This window comes from Spinacia oleracea, chromosome 4 (genome assembly GCF_020520425.1).
Source record: "Spinacia oleracea cultivar Varoflay chromosome 4, BTI_SOV_V1, whole genome shotgun sequence".
In the NCBI taxonomy this organism is placed as follows: domain Eukaryota; kingdom Viridiplantae; phylum Streptophyta; class Magnoliopsida; order Caryophyllales; family Amaranthaceae; genus Spinacia; species Spinacia oleracea.
The window spans coordinates 11,569,534-11,587,883 of NC_079490.1; the positions used below are offsets into that span (position 1 = coordinate 11,569,534).

The 18,350-nt window shown below is 34.3% G+C and overlaps 3 protein-coding genes across 3 annotated transcripts; 1 reads left to right on the forward strand and 2 right to left on the reverse strand.

Moving 5' to 3' along the window:
- Nucleotides 1–223: 223 nt before the first annotated feature.
- LOC130472576 (uncharacterized) lies at nucleotides 224–834 on the reverse strand. The gene is made up of 2 exons (XM_056843946.1): nucleotides 565–834; nucleotides 224–452 (listed from the first exon to the last, which is right to left on the reverse strand). The coding sequence occupies exons 1-2, from the start codon at nucleotides 777–779 to the stop codon at nucleotides 320–322; spliced, it is 348 nt and encodes a 115-aa protein (XP_056699924.1). The 5' UTR covers nucleotides 780–834; the 3' UTR covers nucleotides 224–319.
- Nucleotides 835–3,719: 2,885 nt separating this feature from the next.
- LOC110793529 (uncharacterized) lies at nucleotides 3,720–9,738 on the forward strand. The gene is made up of 10 exons (XM_021998410.2): nucleotides 3,720–4,295; nucleotides 5,858–5,978; nucleotides 6,470–6,555; nucleotides 6,998–7,379; nucleotides 7,469–7,569; nucleotides 8,074–8,140; nucleotides 8,330–8,557; nucleotides 8,694–9,170; nucleotides 9,305–9,377; nucleotides 9,462–9,738. Exons 1-10 carry the CDS (start codon nucleotides 3,880–3,882, stop codon nucleotides 9,707–9,709), a joined length of 2,199 nt encoding a protein of 732 aa, XP_021854102.2. The 5' UTR covers nucleotides 3,720–3,879; the 3' UTR covers nucleotides 9,710–9,738.
- An 81-nt stretch (nucleotides 9,739–9,819) lies between these two features.
- LOC110793528 (uncharacterized) lies at nucleotides 9,820–13,602 on the reverse strand. Its single transcript, XM_021998409.2, has 4 exons — nucleotides 13,241–13,602; nucleotides 13,079–13,123; nucleotides 12,279–12,353; nucleotides 9,820–11,955 (listed from the first exon to the last, which is right to left on the reverse strand). Exons 2-4 carry the CDS (start codon nucleotides 13,115–13,117, stop codon nucleotides 9,820–9,822), a joined length of 2,250 nt encoding a protein of 749 aa, XP_021854101.1. The 5' UTR covers nucleotides 13,118–13,123; nucleotides 13,241–13,602.
- Between the last annotated feature and the right edge of the window lie 4,748 nt (nucleotides 13,603–18,350).

The window sequence follows — 18,350 nt, forward strand, 5'->3', positions numbered from 1 at the left end:
AAAAGTTAACAATTAAACAATTTACGTTGGCGCAACTTTTGTAAATGTGTCAATACATCAAGGTTACGTGCCTTCACAATCTCGTCGACGCTCTTACCCTTACACTTCTTCTTCAACACCTGGTTATCAAATCAAATTTGGTGTTGATAACCACTAGTGCCTATCTTATTGAACGCGGTTTTATAGAACTCCTTAATTAAAAAATTAACATTAAACTCGATCATTCTAATAATCACTTAAAACAGTCGTTAAACTGTAAAATAACACACACAAATACACAATGAGTCAATGACACAAAATACAGGATCTTCTATATACGTTATTCTTCTGGTTTTTTAGCAAGAGATAAAACAACAAACAAACAGAGTGGAACCACCAAAAAAGCTCCAATCTTCAGCACATCCTCAGTTTGTTTTGAGATCACTCCAATTCTTGACCAATCTCCACTATATCTGAACCCAATTCAATGTTTCAAATAACAATCACAAATCAATAAAAATTATAACAGCAATATATTGTAAAGTTAAGAAATTTTGTGGTGGAAAACTGGAAATGGATTATTACCCTGCATCAACAAAACCTAAACCCAGGATTGCAATGGCAGATTGAGCTAAAATGTTGTTGGTGACCCTGAATTCAAAATTGGATTTTTGGTTTTTGTTTGGGAATTCAGGAAATTCTGGCTTTTTTGCAAATATTTTTGTGAATCTTTTGCTTTTATTTCTGTAGAAATGGGGGGAAATTTTGGTGCACAAGAAGCTCTTCCCTGAGAGCAGCATGGTCTTATCTTGTGGCAGCTATCCAAAATCTGTGATTTTGGGGGTTTGGTTGCATAATACTCCGTATGTACATATGTTTTTGACCCGTATTTATTCAACCCGGCCGAAAGAAGTGACATATGGGCATATGGCCATATCATATGGGTATGGTCTCTAAGTAGGAAGCACGGAGTAATCCGGATCCGTAGCTTTTGTCCCATTTGAAGCATGAGTTGTACATAATTCGGGTCACTCCTATTTCGGTTCTGGTACAAGTTTGAGTCGGGTCTATTCGGGCGACAGATGGTCGGGTCGAGTTTTATTCAAGTCAAAATTCCGGGTCAAATATTTCAGTTTGGATTATATTGGGTTAGTCCATGTTGGATTTTTTTTGGGGGTTAGATCGATTTTCGTTAGATAAGGTCATAGTGTAGTAAACTAGCTAACATTTGGGGCTGGGCGATTCAGATTAATTCAAGTCGGTTATTTTGGTTTGGAATGATTCGGTTCGAGTCAACCCGAGTATCTGGGCATATCAGGTTAAATCAATTTCGTATCTGTTTCGATTTCGCTTTGAATCATTCTCTAGGAACTATTAATCGGATTCGGGTCAGCTTTGTCAGGTTCACTTACAATTCATTGTAATGACTATTAGAAAATTCAACATACTAAGAGTAAAGTACAACTTAGAAACATAACTACACAAGTGAGTAACCCAACAAGCAAAAAAAACTAACAACGTAACAAAAGGAAACAACAAGAAATCTTGACAACCAAAAAGAACAAATTCACTATGAGACATCCTCCTTGTAAATAAGACGTACATACAAGAATTTTCCCAAAACAAATTGCTTGAGACCACTCCTTATAAACAAAACAAAACTAAACAAAAGTAATGCAGATAGATGGAATTCGAGCACAAGTGTTGAATAACCGGGTTATTCCTCGATCTTAAGCCTTGCCAACTCAACTTAACTACGGAGTAATACGATGTTGTATTACTCCGTACTAATTATAGAAGATGAAAACAAGCAAATCATATACTTGATGAGGTTGTTTTTTCGCATATTAGATATGTGTGGCTACACACATATCAACTAAAAGACAAATAGTGAAAAGACAAAAAATGAAGTACCATTCATGTAAAAAAAAGTATCATTCTGTTAAAAAAAAGTACAATTTTCGTTTAAAAAAGTACCATTTAATTTCTTTTTTGTCATTTTTCCTATTTTGTCTTTTGCTATGATATGTATTTACAAGCGCAATTTAGAAGGTGGACCATAGTGCACATAGAGCATGGTGCACCTTAAGAACACTAGTATATAATTGAAAGAACATCTGGTTACGAGAAAAGAACATGAGTATTTTTTTTTAAATAAGTTTTTAATAAATAGTAAAATAATATATTATTTTTTATAACAAAAAAGTGAAATATTATATCGCATGTTCTTTTGCTGTAGTGTCATGTTCTATTGCTTATGCACATATGTTCTTTTGATGCACCATGATCTATGTGCACCACGGTCCATAGTCCACGGATTGATTTACAAGCACATATGTGATATCCAAATTAAAATACTTCTTCTATACTCGGTATCAAGCATCTCCACCAATAAACTCATTAACTGGGTGGCCGTTCCCCGTGCAGGGTTTGGGACGGTTGCGGCACCACGGTGTTACTCCATCATCAACATCGACGACGACAGTCTGTACGGCCTGCACCGCGGCCTTTTGTACGCCTCCAACTGCATCTTTCTTCTCTTGACAGCGGACTTGGATGGACACCATCATCATCATCATCATCAACATAATTACCAATATGATTGATGAACTTCTCTTAATCCTCATCATTATCAATTATGGAGTACTAACGTAATTACTAATGATAGAAGATGATGATTTAATTTTGTTGAATACTTGAGTGATGATCCCTCGTTTTATATACATAAAATTTCCGGTTGTTTTTATTTTTCCTTAGTGTAGAAAAATGTAAAATTAGTTGTCTTGTTGTGTCGTGCATATGAGTGCCTGAGTGGAACATTGATTATTAATCATTACACTTATTATTTGATTAATCTCATGTTTATATCTTCATGGTACATCACTACTACAAGTCTTTAAATGATCTTTGTTTAATTAATGTTTTGCTACTAATTATTATTATCATATTCGTGGAGTAGTGTATTTTTTTTTTATTGATTTGATGATGATTATTGTAGTTGTGGCCGGTACTTGTTAAACTACTACGTTATACGTACGTCCTTTCTTAATAGATTGTCCTATTTGACACTTTTTACAGTTTCTAATGCATGACTTAAAACGTAAATATATCTCTTTATCGACACGTGTCAAAAATATTAAATGTTGATATTCCAAAAATATACATTGAAACGAATCTGACCCAATATATTATTTCTAGCAAGATCTTGAAAGTTGATATTCCAAAAATATACTTTCTCCGTTCGTTTTCACTCGCAATGTTGGTCACATTCACACATGTCAATGCAAAACTTTGATCGTTAGATCTTTTATTATCTTTAAAGTAAAAACTATAGAGGTTGACATTTTAAAAATAAAACCTTGATCACTATTGACACGAATCTAACAAGGTCTCACTTAACTATGTTTAATCTTACCTTTAAATCATCCACAATAGTCAATGTAAGCGTAAAAAATTCAAATATAGACCCATTTTTTGTCAAATATTAGTTTCACTTAGAAAAATATTAATTTTCTTATGTCAAAAAAAAAAAAAAAAAAAAAAAAAAGAAAAATATAAATTTACGTAAAATACCATTTGAAAATTTACTAAACCACATGCCACATCTATACCTAACCACCTTCAACGTCGGTGGGTATGGTATACTTTCGAATTGTGAAAATGGTCTGATACTTGACCCGAAAGAAGTGGATATTGAATATAGATATCAAGATATGGATATGGTCTTGAGAATTCAGACCACAAATCAACAGTTCAAAATTACCAACAAACCCCCACTTCCAAACCACAAATTCCTCTCTTGTCTCTTTCACACTCAGCGCCAAAATCACCCAATTAACGGTCCCTAACAACCTCTCTCTCCTCTCTACTTGCACACTGAAAAATCTAGTAACACACGCCATGATCTCCAACACCTTGAATCCACTTTCACTCTCCTTCACTACAAACCCTAACCCCCAATTCCCCGCCAAAATCTGCAATTTCACTTCGCGAAATGTTTCATCCGACACCTCAATTCATACCAGCAACGATAATTTAAACCCTAGATTTTGCTGCAAACAGGGGAGAGTAACTGCGAACGCTTACGCAGTCAATGGAGGATTTGAGAGAGCGGGGAACAGAGAAGCGGAGGAGCAGCATCTGCAGCAGGAGAGAGAAAATTGGGAACGGAAGGTGAATTGTGAGGTTGAAGTGATTTCATGGCGAGAGCGTCAGATTAAGGCGGAGGTTAAAGTCAATGCCGATGTTGAATCAGTTTGGAATGCTCTTACTGATTATGAACGGCTTGCTGATTTTGTCCCTAATCTTGTTTGTAGGTAATATTCAATTTTTAATTTTTTTTGCAATAGCTTTTGTTGCTTTTAAACTTAATTGGAATTGTTTTTCTTTTTTTTGGCAAGAAATTGAATTGTTATTGTTAGTTTGTTTTGAGTATCAATGAAATTTGTGATATGTGTGCGTATGTGTAACCTCAAATGGCGAATATTGCGGAAATTGAAATTGAGGGAGTCAAGTATCTATTATCTATCTATTATCTATTACTAAAAGAGGACAACAGGAATGACACGTGTCAATTCCTGGTGCGATTTTTTCCCAACAAAAACCACTTTAAAAAAAAAGTGTATATGTTTTATTTTATTTTTATTCTCTACCTTTTTTATAAACTATTAATAAAATTTTGTTTATAAATTATGGCAATAATAGATACGACGTAATAATAGTTATTCTAAATTGGTAATATTTAAGTCAAATCTCTATATTAATAAAGGAAAATATATCACTCAATATTTTGGTCAAATTACCATATTAGCATTTTAAATATGCATATTAGATGAATAAATTTAAACGAGTATGTTAAAAATCTATTACTATATACTAAAAGAGACACCAGGAATGACACGTGTCAATTCCTGGTGTGATTTTTTTCCGCCAAAAACCACTTTCCCAAAAAAGTGTATCTGTTTTATTTTATTTTTATTCTCTACCTTTTTTTTTATAAACTACTCCTTATTTAATATTTATGTAGGGAAACAAATTTTAGTTTATAAATTATGGCAATAATAGATACGACGTAATAATAATATTCTAAAATGGTAATATTTTAGTCAAATCGCTATATTAATAATGGAAAATATATCACTCAATATTTTGGTCAAATTGTCATATTAGCTTTTTAAATATGCATATTAGATGAATAAATTTAAACGAGTATGTTAAAAATGTTATAACTATGCAGTAGTTTGGGAGATATTCAGTTAAATATTTTGTGAAAAAAATATCAAAATTCGTGCATGCACGGGATCTAATCTAGTGTTATAACTATGCAGTAGTTTGGGAGATATTCAGTTAAATATTTTGTGAAAAAAATGATCAAAATCCGTGCGTGCACGGGATCTAATCTAGTTTCGAGATTAAATTATAGCCATTGATATTTTACTCAGTGAATTGTTGAAAATGTAAAAGAAAAAGGCGAATTAATGTGTTTGGTGTATGGAGGGATCAATCGGATCATAGTTGATACATAAACTACATGAACTTGAATTAAACATGGCCGTGAACATACCCTTTAATTCGGGTTGGAGCAAAGTTTAAGTTCACAACTCATGGTGGATTTTCCCATATATTTAAAATTGAAGTCTATAAACTGTACTCCGTATTAGGGAAGGAATAAGGTATTAAAGGATACTGTAAACAAGGTGAAAGAAACTGATAAGTTAGCTAGTGGAACAAGTACTAGCTCCTTGTCCGCGATATTTTTGGACCTTCAGCACTTTTCACTTGGAAGTAGTGTGAATAATTTGGCCTCTTATAATACATCTTTTACATTTAAACCTGCGGATGCTTTTGTTTGATGGGTTATGGCTTACTTTAATGTCAGTGGAAGAATCCCTTGTCCACATCCTGGTAGACTATGGTTAGAGCAAAGAGGCCTCCAAAGGGCATTGTATTGGCATATTGAGGCTCGTGTTGTTTTGGATCTTCAAGAATTTCCCAAATCTGTAAGCTCCTAAACTTTGTATTGTATCTTTGTAGCAGTGATGGTAATTTTGAAATGTGCAGGGAGAATAGGGTAAGTAGACCTTGCTTGTTTAACTCTTCTCTTTTTAAGGCTCCTATTTTGAGGTTTTTGGGAAAAGTTTATGTGAGTTAGTAAAACATATAGGATTGAGCTTCTTCTCTGTTGCTTTCCATGGCTTGCTAACTCATGGGATATTTTGAGCTCATCAGAGCTGGTTTGGTGATAGTTCATGTTACTTCAGATGTTAGATATACAATCAACTGACAATGTTCAGGAACCTTTTTTGCGTGCTTGTTTTCCGATTTTCTTGTGTACCAGTGTCTTCATATCTGTAATGATAGGTCACATAGGAACCTGTTGTTTGTGACTAATTGAACAGTGTTCAGTGGCCGGTATTGTAACCACGTCAATTGTCATCCTTTACGTACTAACCATTTTCAGACTTACTTATAATTACTGATTTTGATGCAGTTAAATGACCGTGATGTTCACTTCTCCATGGTAGATGGAGATTTCAAAAAATTTGAAGGAAAATGGTCAGTGAAATCAAAGAGAAGGTATGTGTTCCCATTGAGGCTTTTTGGGTTTTTACCCTTACAATTGTAGTTCAGTCAGTAGAGTAGAAAGGCAACAATAATATTTTCTTTCGTGTATGCTGCAAATGTTCCAGGAAAAAGAAATATGAGTAATCTAGTGAAAACCATCATGATACAAGATTACAGAATAGAAACAAGATTTCACAAATGCCAACAACAGACAAAGAAATCGTGCTAATATATCATTCTCTTTAACTGCAGAAAATCTTGAAGTATCCTTGTGGCCTGTGAATTTTATTGGAAATGTGAAAACCTTGAGAAACTTACATTATCCTTGTACAATTTGTTGTTTTTTAACTTGAAATAGTGGCTATACTGAATTAGATTGTTTTGCTTGATTTTGAGAATCTGCAAATTTCAAGATTACTATTTGTTGACATTCTTTTGTATTACATAACTTCAGATCATCAACAACAACACTATCTTACGAGGTCAATGTCATACCAAAATTCAATTTTCCTGCCATCTTTTTAGAGAGGATTATTCGAACAGACCTCCCTGTGAATCTCCGAGCCTTAGCTAGCAGAGCTGAGAGCATTTTTGCAGGGAATCAGAAGATTCCTATCTCTATTAACTCGAAAACTGAAACGTCAGTTATTTCCGGCACCACAAGCTTGTCTGGTACTTTAAAGGAGAAGGAGACTCCTTCCAGTTCCAGCCTTGGGCCCTTGCCCCAGGCACCTTCTGAGTTGAATAGTACCTGGGGGATATATGGTAAAGTTTGTAGGATTGATAGACCCTGCTTGGTGGATGAGGTTCATCTTCGTAGATTTGATGGTCTATTGGTAATTACTTGACTATCACTATCTTCAACTGGTTTTCCTGGTGTAGAAAATATCACTGTTGACAAATGACAACAACTTATGTTTTGAAGGAAAACGGTGGTGTTCATCGCTGCGTTGTTGCTAGCATTACAGTAAAAGCTCCTGTTCGTGAAGTCTGGGATGTTTTAACTGCTTATGAAAGTCTTCCAGAGTAAGTAAAACCATTTTTGTTGCATGATTAGATTATTAGCTGGTCTCTTTTTTTCCAGCTTAGTTTGACATATCTAAATAATTTGCTTAATATTGTCCAATCTGCTCTACTTATATCAACTTGAACTTGAGATGGGAAACACTCAACCCTTATGAGTTGTGAAGCACACCGAAATGTTAATTGGATAAGTTTGTATTTTATATTATGCATACCTTTTCATAATATAGCTTGACTTAATCAACCCCTGGCAAAGGATTTTGTGTCAGCCAATTTCAAAAACTTCTTTGGCCAATCTGAATCTGAACCTGTTTTGGTTACCATGCAGACAAAACTAATACGAAGTACTCCATACATGTTTAGTTACACGATCTTTCCTTGTAGATCGATTCTCAAGGCAACCAGAAAGGAAACTATATTTAGCTTTAGATAAAAAAAACTTGACTTGTGGTTTTTGCTGCTTTGCATTAAGCTTCTGTCTCCTGATAAAGGTTACATTTTCTGCAGGATAGTTCCAAATTTGGCAATCAGCAAAATTCTATCTCGAGATAACAACAAAGTTCGCATCCTTCAGGTAAATACAGGACATGGTTCTCATACTAATTTGTTAGACAATCTTCTTATATCCATTGCATCATTTTACACCAACTCACTAACTGATTGTCGAAATTATATGTTCTCTCCGATGCCTATTAACCAGGGTTTAAAGCATGTTTGACTGCCACTAAACTAACTAAAGTTCTTATTACATATCTATTTGCAGGAAGGATGCAAGGGTCTATTATATATGGTACTCCATGCACGGGTTGTCATGAATTTATGTGAACAGCTCGAGCAAGAGATTAGCTTTGAACAGGTTGAGGGGGATTTTGACTCCTTTCACGGAAGATGGCAGTTTGAGCAGCTTGGCAACCATCACACACTGCTAAAATACTCTGTGGAGTCTAAAATGCGCCAAGATACCTTACTATCAGAAGCACTAATGGAAGAGGTAGGCTAAAAACTCAGCTTCAGTAATCTAATTAGCTTCATGCTCTTGTGTCAACATTGTTATTGTAGTGCTTACACTTGGATATTGCTGTCATTTTGGCTGGAAGAGATAAAAACAATCTTTTATGAATATATAGGTTATATATGAAGATCTTCCGTCAAACTTGTGTGCTATTCGAGACTATATCGAGAATAGGACGGGAACAAGTTCTGATGAATATGATGAACCATCAGTTGAGCAGCAGAAATATAAAACTTGTGAAGAAGAACCTTGTGCACCATCAAATGAAGGCAGTAGTGATCAGAGGACTGCGGAAAGTAAGTCAAGCAGAATCAGTTCAAGTCCCATAAAACAAAGGCCTAGAGTCCCTGGCTTGCAACGGGATATTGAAGTATTGAAGTCTGAGATCCTGAAATTTGTTTGTGAGCATGGGCAGGAAGGATTCATGCCCATGCGGAAACAACTCCGTTCTAATGGTAGGGTTGACATTGAGAAGGCAATCAACCGGATGGGCGGTTTTAGGAGGATTGCAACGTTGATGAATCTTTCCCTTGCTTACAAACACCGGAAACCCAAAGGTTATTGGGACAATCTTGAAAATTTGCAGGATGAGGTAAGTTTCTAGCATTCTGCTCAGATTTTTTTGTTATATCCCCAATTTTTGCTCATCTTCAGCAAGAAAAAAGACCATTCTGTGATTGTTTAGTGTCTTAGAACTTAAAAGTATCTATTCTTTATCCGTTTCAGATTCATCGATTTCAAAAGAACTGGGGGATGGATCCATCATATATGCCCAGCAGAAAAGCATTTGAACGTGCAGGTCAACAATTATTTCTTGATTACTTTGATTTAGTTTTTGCTTTAAGATCTGAGATAAACTGAGATTTTTTTCTTCATCTTGCAGGACGATATGACATTGCCCGTGCCCTTGAAAAATGGGGTGGCTTACATGAAGTATCCCGACTTCTATTACTCAAATTGAGGCACCCTAAGAGACAGCAGGCAAGTCTTTCAAGTAACAAGAATGATGATGATGCTTCATCTGGTAGTGTAAAAGCTGAAGAAAATACAGTATGTAAACCTTACTTATCTCTAGATACTCAGGAATGGCTTACAAAACTGAATGATTTAGACATAACTTTGGTCAAATAAATATAAGAATACTACATATATTTCTGGTATCATGGAATATCTAAGAGTCTTAAACAAAACAAAAATATAAAATCTCTACTGGGTAAACGAATTAGCAAGAAAAGAGGTTATTATTTCTTCAAGATCATCTTTGCTGCAGCGAAACTTTTTGATCTATAATTTCCAAGCCTGACCTTTCTGTTATTGGACACCTTCACTCCACCTTTTCCCCCATGAATCTTCGGCCACCAAGGTAATTTTGTCCCCTCCTTTTTACCCCCATGACGTCCACTTTCAAGCCCCTTAATACCATTCTTCACTTGTTTAGGTTTCTTAGTATGCTTCATATGCTTCATTAGCCCACCTACAAGTGCATGAAAGTGCCCTCCTTGTTGCTTCCTTTTCACCAGAGTCTTGATCTCAGATTTTCTTGGCTCGTCAAACTTTATTTTCTGACGATTATTGGCACTTTTCGTGAGATGTAACATCTCCCCGAATCGTTTCAAAAATGATCTAGCATGACGCGGATCAGGCTCATCCTTATAATGATGGTGGTGGTGGTGGTGGTGATGGTGAAATATCATCCCTAGCTTCCTCCCGAGTCTCCTCAATCTCCCTTTCCTTTTTCCTCGTTCCTTTTGTGGGTCCCACTTATGGAGTCGCGCTGAACTCATCTGGCTTGATGAACCTGCATCTGAGTATTCATTTTGACTGTCGTAGTAGGAATCATAACCTGAAGCAGCACTCTCAGTGACTTCAGACCGTTTCATCCTCGATGACTGGCCTACTGTCTCATGCAGTGGCTCACTTTCATCATTTTCATAACTATCATATACAGATGATTCGTAGCTACCACTTGAAGAAGATGGTGAGCCACTTTGCTGAGTTGTCGCACTAGAAGAAGTGCACGAACTCCAGCTAGTCTCCTCTGAGATATGATCATGAGGTCCAGACTTGCTGTGCAAAGTTCCCTTCATATTCTTCCTGATAAGTGTATTCCTGTTTGAAGAATCTCTAAACCTGGTCACCTTAGATGATTGGCCCATTTCTTCCGCGATTCTTCCACTTGTATGGCTCTGACTCCATTTCTGACGAGAAGAACGCGTATTACTTGCTCTGGAAGGTCTCATGGAATTTGTGGACCCCACATATGGCCTCAACGTCGCTTCTCTCTCAATAGCCTCTCCACGAAAGGGTTGACGTGGCATGACCCTCAAACCTTGTGTGCGTTCCGAGGCATGACTTGCAAAAGATCCATTCCTACTCATACCTTTACGTAACTCAGGTCTACCAAACACTGCCTTAAACTTAGGCTCGGAAACCTGGCTGATCGACTGAACATTTGAATTCTTCTCAAACGGCAAGTTCTTCATTCTATCATCACTCTGAGCTGATACCCACTCTGACGGTTTATCAACTATTCTCTGAGTCGTGTTCACCTTCGAGCATTTAGTCTCATTTCTCCTGGAATCAACATTTCCTTGCGAATAAACCATTTGTTGTTGCATACCGTCACCATTGCCTACATAACCAACATTCCTGCTCCGTTTGACCTGGGAAGGAACCGAAGGGTTGCACATTATAGTTTCACCAAATGCAGCCGACTTGTCAATGAGGCGTAGCTCATTTGTGTTGTTCACCCTGTCTTTTTCGTTTCCTGTAGGATTTACTGAACTTGAAACATCATGATCAGATTTGACCATCTTTTGAAGTGATGGAATAAGAGACTCAATTCTGCTAATTGCATCCTCAATCGCCTTTGAAAAATCAACAACTTCTTCTTCCCTCTCATTTCCAATGTTATTTCCATCTAAAGCAAGTAAACCAGCATTGCTCGTGTTCCTTCTAATTCCAGACGGTGATTTCCTTGGTACTTGACAATGGTTCTTAGCAAGAACGGAAGGCTGTTTAGATTCAGACCCTTGAACAGACTTATTATTCACCCCAGTACTCTGGAAAGTAAAGTTTTGTGGCCAACTTACAAAATGATTATCTCGCTTTAGCGATGGAGTTATTTCACTGAGGCCTAGATTAATCTGGTTAGTAGCAGCAACCAACTGCTGAAAACTAGGTTGTTCACAGGTTCTGCGGCGTTTCCTTCTGATTTGTGGCTCATTAAGGGAACTGCTTAGTTCTGACAGAGAGGGAAATGTATTCTGTCGATTTAACTTTGGAGTTAACTCTTTGTCCTGCAAAAAGGTCGGGCTATGCTGCACTGTTTGTTTGGCAGGCGGAACTGCAATTGTACTGGATTCAGCAACCATCCTCTGTGATGTTCAAAAAAAAACAACAGAAACAGTTAAATTGCTGAGTTCTATCCACCTAATTTACACTTACTTTTCCTGAACTTATTAAAATTTATTACAACTTATTTTAGTTACAAGTTGAACTTGGATAGCTCTTATTTTTCCTGAAATTATCCTATTTGAACTTAACTCAAGTTATTTTTCCTAAAATAAGTGGAAATAAGGTGAACAAAACAGAAACAGAGCCGTAGATTATATCTGATAATACAATGGATTTAACAACGAAAACCATGTATAGCCTGTGACAATAATCCAGGAGAAGGAAGAAACGAAAGACATTATACCTCTGTATATAATTCAAAAACCCTATCAGCAGTAGCATCAAGCATGCTTAGAAAGTGTCGTGTATCTTCATCCGACTGTTAAGGCAAAAGAAAAGGTAATAAAATTTCAATAATCTTCTACGGAGTACTGCATTTCAACTACCAGTATACGATTATATGTATCTGATCATGCATAAACTACACCTGTTGACATTTTTTAATGAAAAATGGAGGCCATTTCTTGATCGAATCAAGTTAAAGAAACAACACTATGACTATCAGTAACTTGCTGCTTATCAGAAAGTGACCAAGATAACCTGAACTAGCCTTTCAGACAACAGCAGTATCGAAAAATCTGGTAGTACCAATTACATTGAAGCACACAGACATTAAGATAACCGGCATTTAAGTATCATGATGAATACAGATTGAATGAATGTACAACAGATCACGACAGAGCCTTCGACAGTTCATTATTACAGGCAGCAAATTTCATTGTTAACATTAAAAAAAAACAATATGGTTTGATCACCAGACCACAATACAAACATAACCACACCCATGTAGGCAGCGTTACACCCGCTGTTACCGAATTTGTGGTAAGAGAATGGTTACTGTAACGCGATTTGTGGTACCCAATTTACATGTTTTGTACCACAGTTTGCGTGGTTTAGCGAACTAGGTAACACTGATGTCTGATGATAACCCCGAATTACAAGACCACATATGAAACTACCAATCAAAGTTCAACATAAAATAGACATACAAACCCAATTGTGAAAAATGCTAATGACATAATCACGTACAAATAAGAAGCTTACATTGTGAGAATTCGCATTGTCCTCAAAATAGCCTCCCATTTTTCTCTGTGAAAAAAATACAGCAACGGTAATGAAATTGTTAGATAGACATTATCAAAATGCAAACTTTAATACTTTAAACTAAAAAACAATCAAAATAAGAAAGTAAATAAAAGAACCAACCTTTACTTTTTTTCCAATAATAAGTTAGTAACCATATAATTGAAATGCCCAGAAAACTGTAAGAACAGTGTTGGTTCAAAAAATTTATCAGAGTCTGGAAGCGCAGGGGTAGGCGGCCGAGTCGGCGGATGGATAGAGGCTTGCAGCGGCGAAGCAGTGTAGATTGAAATTTCTGAGGATTTCTCCGATGACGGAAATTGTATAAAAAAAGAAATAGTTTTCAATCTGAAATTGTTTCTCTCTCTTCGGGGATGAAAAAGAAATGCAGTGATCAGGTTAAGGGGCAATGGCGGTTAGGCGGGGGAAGAGCAACCCGCGCTAATTAAATTTTTGGTAGGCCTGTGATTTTTTTTTTTTTTTTTTTTTTTTTTGGAGTGATGAAGGCACGCTAACAATTGAAAATGAAATAATACTACGGAATGGACTATATACTTCGTATTAATTAGCTCGATCTGAATTAGGGGGCAAGATCCATAGGATAGGATAAGGGGTTTGGGTTATATATGTAGTCTATATATTTACTATACTAAAAGAGAGGAAATCAATGTGGTGATGACAAATGTCATTCATTAATTCGCCTCCATTTTAAATTTAAAAGGTAATTAAAATTACTAATATAAAATTATAAATTTAAGTGGTCTTATTTAAGGAAAAATACACATTAGAGAATATATTATTGCTTTCCATTGTAATCTTAAAAATTCTATTGATAATAAGCATCCTAAAAATACTAAATAAAAATAGAAGATGTAAAAAATATACATGAGTAAATATTCTATTCTCGTGCGGCTTATGTAAACGTTAAGTAAATATGGTGCACTAAGGAAATCACCATTTATAATGAATAATAGAAATAAAAATATTTTAACTAGGTTGTCTAAAACATATTTTATTTAAAATATTTTAACATCTCTTAGCATGTATTGAACTTAAATTTACTAATGAATAATTGCATATATTGTCAATTTTTATTTAAAATATGAGTCTTATATTGAATGCGGATATGTATAACGAATATTTACCTTTGCTTTAATATTCGAAGTAGCATTTATCAATGTTGTGTAAAATATGCTTATTGAAAGGGAAAAAAAATTGTTTAATAACTTTGTATTTTTTCTTTCTTGAATTTTAAATTTCTACGTATCCTTTTATTTAATAGTTCCTTAATCTTTTAAATGAAAAATAATTTTAAGAGTTTTATAGTTTTATTTTATATTATTAGTTTATTTGTATTTGATTATTTAATGGGTAATATATTTGTCTTTATTTTACATTGTAATCTAATGAAAAATCTTTGCACGGAATTTTGGATAATGAAATCGATGTGGGGATATGTCGCTCTCTGATTTGTTGCTCTTATACTTGATTCTATAAAAGAAATTCCACTATCACTCTGCATGTCTATTTTCCTATTAAATTATAATATACAAGATTACAATAACTTATTGCATAAAACTTTGTGAAAAGACTATTGCACTGATTAAATTTGGAAGGAGAGGGTACATATTATAATGTTTTGTTTATTTACTCAATTTATTATAATAAGACATTGGGATTGTAGAAGATTCTGTAGTAGAATTTTAAAAATTCAAAACTCTCTTACCAAAAAAAAAAAATGTTAGTCCAGGGGTGGGTGTGAGGCGAGTGTGGATACACAGGTCGGTGATAGATCGAGGATGAGTTTTATTTTTTACCCTTTAATAAGAAGATTGGTAGGGGTGAGTATCTTTCCTATTGTGAGTGACAGGGATATGGATGAGAATTTTAGACGAATACGAGTGCGGGGACACCGACCAGCCTCAAAGTCATGACTAGATGAATAAAGAAAATAGTGGAGTAGGTGTTAAGTGATCTGGTAATGATGTAAATATAAAATGATTAAACAGGTGTGAGTGTGTGACTATCGAAGTGAAAGGTGGATGAGAATAACAATATGATTGACACATGTGTTGAATGGATGAAAATAATTTTGTTTATGTACCCTTATTTGTTTTTCCTTTTTTAATAAATAAGACACCGAATGGGGTTATAACACATTTATCCATCATTAATTTTAATTGGGGGATTATCTATAAGGTTCATGTGTCCAAATTATAGTGTAATCAGACAATCAAATTGTGAAAGGAGTTTTAAAATTAAAAACTCTCTTACCAAAAACTAATGTCAGGTCCAACCATCTAGGGAAAGGTTTGACACATGTGATGAATGGAGATGAAAATAATTTTATCTATGTACCCTTATTTGTTTTCTATTTTTAATAAACAAGACACCAAATGGGGCAATAACAAATTTATCCACCATTAGTTTTAAATAGGAGAATATTTTTAAGCTATATGTGTCCAAAGTATAATCTGATCAGACAACCAAATTGTCAAATACTCTAAAATAGAGTTTTTTTAAAAAAAAAATCTCTTACTAGAAAATAATTTCGGGTCCAACCTTCTTGGGCTAAGTTTGACACATTTGATGAGTGAGAATGAAAATAATTTTGTCTATGTACCTTTATTTGTTTTCTGTTTTTAATAAATAAGACACCAAATGAGGCAATAACAAATTTATCCATAATTAGTTTTAATTAGGAAAATATTTATAAGTTATATGTGTCCAAAATATAATGTAATCGGACAAACAAATTGTCAAATGCTTTTAAAGTTTTTAAAGTCAAAACTTTCCTATCAAAAAATAATGACGAGTTCAGTTGTTTAGGGCTTGACTTAAGGCGGGTGTGGATACACAAACGAGTGATGAAGTAGGGTTAATCCGTCCGCGAGGCAGAGATTGAGATGGGAATGAGTATCATACATATTGTGGTGACGAGCATTGAGATGAGAATTTTAGGAAGGTATGGGTGTTGAGGGACCAACCCACCCCACTTCGAGGTTATCTCTAGCTAAATAAGGTATATGGTGGGGTGGGTGTTAAGTGACCGGGTAATGATGTAGATGGTAGGGGAGTATTAAGTGGGTGTGACTATCGAAGTAAAGAGCGGATGAGAATAAATTTATGTTTGACATGGGTTATGAAAGGGGTAGAACGTAAGTTTATCTATGTACCCTTATTTTATTTTGAATTTGTTAAATAAATAAGACAAGCTAGGAATGAGGTAGTAACATATTTATTCATCATTAGGTTCAATAATAAGATTATCTATAAGCTCTATTTTGATGATAATTGTCTATAGCTATAGTTTAGTAAAAGTTTATATGCAAATTTGATATTCATATCATAAATCGTGCATCGCACGGGTATTATACTAGTTAAGAAACTAAAGCAATGTATTATAAATTTATAACCCATTGGGATACGGTTCTGTTCTGTTTCACTTTTCTTGACTTATTTCAAACAAATTAAGTTTAGACAAGTTCACATAATTCAGTTAAATTCAGATAATATAATTTCAGGAAGAATATGTTTTTGTCAGACATTTTCACACACATATAAGTTTATTTCTGATAAAATAAGTTCAAATAATATAAATTCAGACAAAATAAGTCGAACAGAATGGAGCTGTAGTTAAGAAACTAAATTAACTAGTTTTAACTATGTGCAATGCACTGCTTGTTTTGCTTTTAAGGGGACTTTTAAAAATGATTAAAAAGAAAAATGCAAGTAGCTAATCTTTGTAAGAACTATCAAAAATAGTATTCAGAAGAAAGATTTCAAACATACACAAAGATTAAAAATAAAAGGTGGGTGCAATGATTGTTTTTACTTACCCTATGAATTACAAAATGCAATAGTAACATAACCTTAATATAGACATATTTAAACAGAAAAAAGAACTCATTATTGATTTACTCAGAATTTCAGTTGATTAGATAGGGTCCTTATTTAAATTATCAACAAAATTTTTTAACCTGAAGCACTAGGGTGTAGCTTATCAATACCAGGCGATCCAGCAAGGGGTTCGTTTTTTCGCATATCTGATATGTGTGGAAACACACATATCAACTAAAAGACAAATAGCTAAAAGACAAAAAAGGAAGTACCATTCATGTAAATAAAGTATCATTCTGTAAAAAAAGTATCATTCTGTAAAAAAAAAGTACCATTTGTGTTTAAAAAAGTACCATTTAATTATTTTTTTGTCCTTTTTCCTATTTTGTCTTTTATTCTGATATGTATTTCCCCATACATATCTGATATGTATTTGTACTTCCTCATCCAGCAAGATAGATTGATAGAACTGAAGAAGTGCTTGATAAATCAATACCTAGTATTTAAAAATTCAAACCACTCATGACATGGTGACATTTGGCATATCCTCCCTTTGTTCCTCTATCTATTTTTAAAATCCACTTATGACACTTGGCACCCTCCTTTCCTTTTTTATATAAAAAAATAAATAAAAACTTTATGATTCTACAAAGATTTATGAAAAATGCTTCACCTTCATTATCTTTTTAACTTCCTTCAACCTTCAAAATCAATGACAAAGTTAATTCATACGGTTTCATTCAAATTCGTTCATTCCTTCATTGAAAGGTTTTTAGTAATTTTAAAATCATTAATTAATTAACTAATAAATTTATAAATGGATGAATTTGAAAAGGTGGGAGTTTATGGATATAATTAGTTTTTATACCCACAATCAATTTTCATTCGGGTTCCTCTACTGCAACAATCTTAATTTTCTGTTCATAATCTTTTTCCAAGAAATTTACAAGTTGGGTGCATTTTGTCTTCCAATCTAAAATTGTTCGAAATCGGTGCAAGGGTTCTCTTAATTGATTAATTCTACAAAGATTTATGGAAAATATTTCACCTTCATTATCTCTCTAACTTCCTTCAACCTAGCTTCAAAATCAATGACAAAGTTAATTCATACGGTTTCATTCAAATTCATTTATTCCTTCATTGAAAGGTTTTTAGTAATTTTTAAATCATTAATTAATTAACTAATCAATTTATAAATGGATGAATTTGAAAAGGTAGGAGTTTATGGATATAATTAGTTTTTATTCCCACAGCCAATTTTCTTTTGGGTTCCTCCATTGCAACAATCTTAATCTTCTGTTCATAATTTTTTCCCAAGAAATTTACAAGCTCGGTGCATTAAATCTAAAATTGTTCGAAATCGGTGCAAGGGTTCTCTTAATTGATTTTATAT